This window comes from Haplochromis burtoni, unplaced genomic scaffold (genome assembly GCF_018398535.1).
Source record: "Haplochromis burtoni strain Fernald_Lab_line unplaced genomic scaffold, NCSU_Asbu1 Contig_246, whole genome shotgun sequence".
NCBI classification, from domain to species: domain Eukaryota; kingdom Metazoa; phylum Chordata; class Actinopteri; order Cichliformes; family Cichlidae; genus Haplochromis; species Haplochromis burtoni.
The window spans coordinates 427,328-435,722 of NW_024582607.1; the positions used below are offsets into that span (position 1 = coordinate 427,328).

General features: G+C 38.7%; 1 protein-coding gene across 5 annotated transcripts in view; it reads right to left on the minus strand.

The window, feature by feature from the left end:
* Nucleotides 1–8,395, minus strand: part of LOC102298896 (collagen alpha-1(XX) chain) — a 34,374-nt gene that overhangs the window by 25,303 nt on the left and 676 nt on the right. For 2 of the 5 annotated variants that reach the window (XM_042227155.1, XM_042227154.1), the window contains exons 1-3: nucleotides 7,796–7,927; nucleotides 3,162–3,270; nucleotides 1,530–1,634 (exon numbers count right to left, since the gene is read on the minus strand). In XM_042227155.1, the coding sequence (XP_042083089.1) occupies nucleotides 1,530–1,634; nucleotides 3,162–3,270; nucleotides 7,796–7,855 (274 nt within the window). In that variant the 5' untranslated portion in view covers nucleotides 7,856–7,927. Of the gene's footprint in view, nucleotides 1–1,529; nucleotides 1,635–3,161; nucleotides 3,271–7,795; nucleotides 7,928–8,395 lie in introns of those variants that run through there. The other 3 variants (XM_042227152.1, XM_042227153.1, XM_042227156.1) reach the window with 3 other exon arrangements.

Here is an 8,395-nt window from a genome sequence, read left to right on the forward strand (position 1 = left end):
TATTTTTCTGGAACAAAAACCAAAAAAGACCAGGACTAAATCTTAACAAGGGTCTTTTGAACAACCAACAGTTCCTACTTTTTCTTCATCTGATCTAAAAAATAACTTTTACACTTTCTACGGTGCATTTTCATCTGATCCTTCAAATTCCAGATACCTGTTGAAAGTCTGGGCACTTCTTTGTAATGACTTTGCCAGAATTGGACAGCCTTACCTCTTTAATCCTTTTAGCACCACCTTTTCATTCTCTTACTGGCATCCTACAACTTTAAACACACTACAAAAGTGCTGCATTAACTTCTTCTTTTAAGTTCCTCTCTGTCTCTCTCTTAGACCTGCCTAGACTTAGCTGCGCTGTGTGGAATGGGAGCTAAAATGCCGACAAAGAGAAAACAATGCTTAGGAAAAATCACAGATGTGGAGATAGAGGGGAGGAGAAAGGGCTGTATTTTTATCCAAATTATGACCTGCAAAGCAAGAGAGCTGGCAGTCTGGATGGCAAAAGAATACTTTACCAACCCATTTTTAAGCAGTTTCAAACTAGACGGGATGTGTGGTATAATAAAAGCTTATGAATAAACTTCATGATGTTTATTATGTCATTAAAAACTTATAATTATTATACATTTGAGACACTTGGGAGCGAGTGTACTGCTGGAAACCATAGGAAAATGTTACATAGCATTTTCAGGATTGAGTGTGTTCCTGTTGCTTCCCAAACACAACCTTACTTGATGTGCAAAACAGTGTTGGAACATTTATCAGAGAAGCAAAAACTTCACACACCAGATGTGCATCATTATACTAAAATACCTCTGCACAATAATACAGGACAAATCTCTTATTAAATCAATCAAGTGGCAGTGCCTGTTCGTTGACCGTAGAGCCCAACCAACATATCGGCCAATATGATGAATCAGCATTTGCAGTGGCTGATAAATAAAAATCAAAGAAAGGACAGAAGAAACACCATTCAGCCATGTTACGAGTTTTGATGTTGTACCGTTTGTCTACCAGAGGATACTTTGCAACTTCCTGTTGGCAACACGCGTTGCCAACACAACCAAAATGTAAATGAACAGTCCACGAGTTGTAAGAGTAAAAGAACCGTATTTGTAACTGTACTGTTATCTTAGTGAGTACTTACATGAGTTAGGGAAATCTGTTTACGCTTTGTGTGGATGAAAAAAAAAAATTCTCATAATATATTGTTAAATCACCAAATATTGGTATTGGTCTTAAAAATGCTATTTTGGTGTTCGTTCTCTTCTTTTAGAAAATCCTATCAAGTGATATTCTTAATCCTCCCAAACCTTGATGACCAGTGGGTACCACCTGTGAACGCTACCAAGGTTGTTGTTTTTCTTATTTTTCCTACTCTGAGGACAACATGTGATTTCAGCCTAAGACCTGATTCATACTTTCAATTTCATTCCAAGGCTTTTAGATAGACTTTGTAGGTATATCAAATTGGAGGAGCTCCTAACTCTGCTGTCAGAGGACTTTCTTCACAGCTGGAGAACTCTCACCTGAAATCGGTCTCACTCTGACCTTGTAACCCTGAACAGGCCCATCAGCCTCCTTCCACTTCATCTGCAGTCTGTCTTCAGACAGGACTGTCAGCTTAAGACGACCTTGACAGAGACAAAGAGAAGAATAAAAAATATCTGGCTTTAAAATGTTTAGTGCATTTTTCTGGTTAAAGACTTGGGTCAAGGGAAAAAGTTGACATGACATTTGCAGACTTTTCAAAGATCAAAGACACAAGCAGTGAAACTTTCTTCATTCTTCCCATTCTCTCACTTCCTTCTCAACACATCAAATTCATCTCTTGTTCTGACTTTATCTACATAATTTCCAGCAGAGTTTTCCCCAACAAGCAGTGTCTTTCATGTTTCCATCATGCATCCATCAAAGCATGCCCTGTCCTCCCATCTAGCATAGAAACAGGAACAGGACGCCAGTTGGAGACTGCAGGTTCAAAGGTCGTGTCAGAGGAACGTCACAAAGTTACACTGTGACAGGGTTTTGTATTTACTATGCAGTGGGGTTATAGATGGAGAGGAAGATGGGGAAGGAGGGGAGGGGATGCAAAACGGAAGTAAAGAAGACATGAACAGCATGAATTACAGAACTTTATAACTTGTGTGAACACATGACCCTCAGCACTCAACAGATCCTTTCCTGACTAGCAAGCATCCATGTAAAGGCCTCTGTCTGCGACTGTGTACTGGGCCCAGGGGCCACTGGGGGGTCTTCATCTACATGTGTGTCTGGCAGGGAATCACATAGGGACTGACGGGACTGACCGTGACCCTGACAAGACAGGGTCACGGTCTAACAGATCCACTAAGAACAACAACTTTTCCAGACAGACAGGCAGTTATGCAGCCAAATACAGTATCTGTATTGTGCTCTACGATTTGTGGGCTAAGAACAGCTGGATTTGCCCACCATTTCCAGTTCAACACTCAAAATATAATAAGTTCCTTGAGACTTGCAGATTGTTTCTTTTATGGGATGTAGTATTAAGTATCGATGAAGTAAATATGGAAACTAGCAAAGTCTCAAAAATACCTCAAAGTAATTGGTTTGTCCAATGTTTGTATGTTCATTTTGACATGGTGAGTTGTTCATTATCAAACTAAATACATACATTCAGCATAATAAAAACTGTGCTATAGAGAAACACAGTCTTTGGATGATTATGACTAATATGGTTACATTAGTTCAGTTCATTTGGTTTTGGGAGTGACTGCTTTTCCAGAGAAAAAGACCTCGCTATCATTCTCTTCATAGCAAATATGTTTTGATGCTTGAATTCAAATAAAATCATTGACCCGATAACTTGTATGCTGACAGTACCAATTAAAAAAGGTTCTGCCATCCGTGCCAATCTGATTTTTCTTGTCACTGTGTGGATACACAATGACAGTGACACACAGAAAGCCTCAAAAGCACTGACATCAAATGCATAGAACGTCGGAATAACTGTTTGTATAAATGTGGGTAAATGCTACAGAACACAAAGTAGATACATTATGCCAAAGTTTGTGGGTACAAGACATTTATGTGCAAAAGCTACACAGCAGATCATCAAGACATCAATGCGACTTCACTATTAGCTAAGGGTCAAATGATTATTAGATATATGTGTATACCTTGGCCATGGACAGCAGCAGACAGCAGCAGGACACTGAGCAGGAAAAATGGCATTAGCCAGGAAGATGACAATGATGTAGCAAGGAGGTGAGGAGACATGAGTGGAGTCTAGAAATATAAAAAATAACGCTGTCAGTATTATTTCATTTATGTATGCTCTTATTTTTACAAACACACACGAACACACACACATGTCATTAGGTACACATGTTCGACTGACTTTTGACGGAAATATCTAACCTGCCCAATAAGCTGGCAGCAAACCAGGCATCAGAATGATAAAGAAAGGTGATTTAAGTGACTTTAACCATGGCACAGTTGTTGGGTTTACAGAGAATGGTTTGAAAAGAGAAAATAACCAGTGAGCAGCAGTTCTTTGGGTAAAAAAGGCAACAGTAACTCATAAAGTCGATTTTTACAACCAGGGCATGCAGAAGAGCATCCCTAAATGTACATATCGAACCTTGAAGCAGATGTTCTACAGCAGCAGAAGACCACACACAGTTTCTGCTTCAGCTAAGAACAGGTAAGAGGAATTCACACAGCACTAGATAATCTATGATAAATGGACTGTTCTTATATAGAGCTCTTCTATGCTCTTTGAGCACTCAAAGCACTTTATGCAACTTCCTTCATTCCCACAGTCACACACATTCATACACCGATAAACACATCAGACAGCAGCTTGCTCAGTATCTTGCCCAAGGGACAGTCTGTATGCAGTCTGGAACAGCCAGGGACCAAACCACCAAACTCCTGATTATTAGATGACCTGCTCGACCTTCTGAACATGTAAAAAAAAAAAAACAAACAATGAATTTTTCATGATGGTGTGTTTTTGAGTTCAATTATTTCAGCTTTTCAGATTTTGTTATTTAATTTTCTATTTCACAATATAAGATTTGTGGATCAGATTAGAATTTATAAATCAAACAAATGAACCAGTCATAAATCGTATTCTACATTTGTATAGCTCATTTAAAATATATATTTCTACTTTGGAATACCTTTCATATCAACATAATGGGGAAAAAAGCTATTAAAAAACAGGTAGTTTTCCCATGGAAATTTTTATGTCTGACTCAGACTACAGATGTGCCTGATTTTGTCCAATTACAGACCTCAACACAGCTAATGATACACCAGGCTATAATATTAACAAACGTGCAGCCCTTGAAGAGGCCGTAAACCTACCATGCTTCTGTCTGAGACCCATTAACACTTTACACAACATCCATTAAACACCTTCAACTAATTCTAGATCCCAGGACTGAACTTATTTTATATATATCAAATGTTGTGTTTTTTACACTCCAAAGAAGGAACATTATTTGGAGTCTTGGAATCTTCTAAGAACAATAATTTATTGCTCAAAGCTAAAAGACCAAACTCATTTTTTAAAATCCCACTTCCATAAAAAAAAGAAAAGTTCAGACACCGTGTAAATCACAAAGAATTTAAAAAGTTTAAAGCCTTTAATCAAAAATAGCCAAATTAGTTTTGATTAAAAATGTTAAATTGGTACTTTTCAGTTTTTTTTGATTTTTAAGAAATCTGTCCTCATTTCAATTTGGTGCCAGCAGCACATTTAAAAAATGTGGTGGGGTGGCAACAGAAAACAAAACAACTAAACTAAAACTGAGAGAACATTTACAACCAGCTAGGCAACCAGCAGCATGTCACATGCATGATTTGCTCTAAAAAGCCCTCTCAAGGAGTCTTTTATATGTAAAGGGAAGGTTTAAGAATATTGCTCAGGATCAAACTGCAAAGAGTTTAGGAATTTCAGCGTCTGCTTTTTTTGTTCCCCAAAAATCTTACTAGAATTTGTAATTTTGAAAAACCCTGTAAAACTGTAGGAAGATGATCTTTAGAAAACAAGGACGAAAGGAATGTCATTTGTTCTTTGTGAATAAGAACACTGTTCAACAAACACAGGCTGAACAAAGACACAGTTAACACAGCTGGAGTTCACAGACCAGCTCGGCTTATCCACGGCTAACTGGTGAAGTGTGACATGGAAACACAAGTAGAGATAAGGAGAAATATCAACACACATACAGAGACCCAAAGATACTGATTTCACTGTAATAATTTATATTAACAATAATTTGACATACAGTACTGTGAAAAAGTATTTGCCCACCCCCTGATTCCTTTTTGTTGTTGTTGCATTTTTCATACTTTAAACCCCAGATCATCAAACTACCACCACCATGTTTGACTGCTGGTGTGATGTACCTTTTATGAAATGTTATGTTAGTTTTACATCTGATGTATGGGATGGAAAGCTGGTGGCAAATACTTCTTCACAGCGCTGAACACTCATTGTTAGCATTTTGGACTTATTTTAATGGATTCCTGCCTGAACTTTCTTGCTTGTCTCAAGCACAACAGGCAACCATTAGAAGAGAGTTTAACCCTCATCCTACCGACATATTTAATATGCATGGATTAGTTATATAGTTATTGTCATCTAAAAGAATTATTAATTCAAATTAATTAAAAATGAATATGCATATTTTATATAAAACAAGAATCTGTATTTTTCTTTAAAACAACTTGCATCTTTTATCCAAAATGTAATTCATGTTACTTAAAAGCTTATTTATGATCTTTTGAGTGTGGAATCACTTAGTTTTCAATCATTTTAAATAAACATTATTTCTGTTGTATTTATATGATGAAACCAATCAGGCTTCAGATAAACACACAACCAGCCAACCCAGAGAAACAATCTCTACCATGTCCTGGGTCTGCCTTCTAGAAAAGTCCGAGGTGGTGAGGATCCCTGAACTCACGTCAACGGCCTTCTTTGGATGTGGAGGCATGGCGGCTGCACTCTAAGTGCCTCCCTAATGACTCAGCTCCCATCCTGCCTCTGAGGGAGAGCCTAGATATGATTCAGAGGGAACCCATTTCTGCTTTTATTTCATTTTTCCGTCACTATCCAGAGCTCGCAACCACAGGTGATGGTTGGGACGTAGATTGAACTATAAAGACCAGTGTACCAGTAGCAGTGCACCAAGCCGTAGAAAACCGAGATGATATCCTGAGACCACTGAACCCTCCACGCCCCCCCTTACCTTGGCTGTGCCTAGAAAATCTGTGCATAAATATTATGAAATGAAGCAGTGATAAAGGGCAGTCCTGTCTGCGCGGCCTGACTTTCTGCAGGCGGTGCAGAGAACCAAATTACTATGATTGTGCAGGAAGCAGAAATGACTAGAGATAACTAAAGTTAATTTAGTTGCCACTCAGACTGGGGATTTTCATGCAGCGGTATGAGCTCTGCTTTTAATGTGTGGCATGACTATGTCCATGCCACTTTACTAAGAACTAATTGACTGACAAAGAAAGAAAATACATTTGATATATGACAAAAAAAATTACCTCTGGGGTCTGCACGGGCCCCTGACAGTACGATGAGGGTTAAAAGACATTTCCAACATGCCTATCCGATGTCATCGTGTGAAGTATGTGATGGAACTACATTGGGGGTTTTTGTATAGTTTTCTCATGTTTCACATGTGCCTGCTTGCCTGAATGTTGCAAAGTCAGTGCTTGAGTGGCACATTGTGCACTTATTGATGTGCCTGTCAGACAGAGAGCAAAGGAGTAGTAATGTTATGCAGTTCCTGTGGAAGTCGTTTAGTTTTGCTTTGAACTCATTTTTCTTGAATGAATCCAAAGCCACAGGCTTATTCTACAAATTATTTTTACTTAATAATAAGACAAGAAATCATTGCACTGGTGTTAAAGACATAAAAGGAAATATTCAATCTAAAAGACTGGATTTATACAGGGTATACAGTCACTCATTTCTGGATGCCTTTATTGCCCTTGGAGTGACCTCACCAGGAAAAAATGACACCATCACGAAATAGCTTGAACTCCGGCTAACTGTTAGGTACCCAGGTGGCAACACTTGACCCTGGATATCAAATTTCAGTGTCATGGTTCACCTTAGGTAGAAGGTTTTGAGACAGCTGGTAAGAGCTATGAGGTAAATACACCTGGAAACAACAAGTCAGCAATTTAAATGATGAAACATGCTTTTGACGCACTTAGTAGAACACGCTAATAACCACCGGATATAAAACTGTAGCTTGTTGAATATAATTAAAATAAACGCTTAATATATATTTAATTTACATCGAATTAAATACTGACAACTATTTTAATGTACACACGTTTTACAAAAATGTTAAATAAGTGAATTCTTTAAAGTTGTTAAGAAATTAGCTGCTGGAGGAAGCTGTTTTGACGCAATATAGCACGCCAATAACTCCGTAGATATATCTAAAATAAAGGTAATTCATGTTTAAATGACTGATAATTAAATACCGATACTTGTTTTTAAAGTACACATAACTCGCACAGTGCAACACGTTAACTGTTTGTCAAGCACCACAAAAGTAGCACAAGTTTGCTTTTTGTGTGGTAGGTGTCTCGCAGGTCCAGGTGTTTGTTTTTTTTTCACAGCAGCTTGAAACAATGCACTGCATCGTAGGTATAGGCTACAGTAGGTCATTTATCTAACACCTCGGAATGAATAAAAAGAACACCGTCACAAACGCACTTGGCCGTTTTCTAACACGGTCGCTCTCAGACCGGCCAGGTGAGCTCTTACCTGGCGGTTCGGTGAGTCCAGTTTATTCCCCACTGCATTCCAGAGGCGGGATGTCAACATGCGCAGGTTTCTGCTCCACTTTGAAGCCTGCTTCCTCTCAACAGGTCGTATCTGAACGTTTCAGGGTGAAATCTGAGAAGCAAGGCCCTCCTGCTGCTCCGGCATGGGCGTGGCACTCAGAAGAATGCTATAAAATCCTCCACACAGTGGGAGACACTTCTACAACCATACGTTTGAGCTATCCTATGTAACGTACAGTGAAATATTACCCCGCTTGAGCCGCATACAGTTCTGCTATATAATACCATGTGCTCTACTTTGACTGCCATATTGCAAAGTTAAACACACAGTGCGTTTAATCAACGGCGAGGACACTCTTATATTCCCATCCCTTAGTGCATGAATAATTAGTGCATTAATAATTTCCAACAGATGTGTTGGAACACGACTTTATTCTTGAGTCTAGTCCGGTATCCAGCTCCCAGGTTGGAAGTCAAAGAGTTTACTTGTGTCGTTTCAGTACAGCGCAGTGCAACAGACACAATTTAGATCAAAACACACACACACACACACACACACACACACACACACACACACACA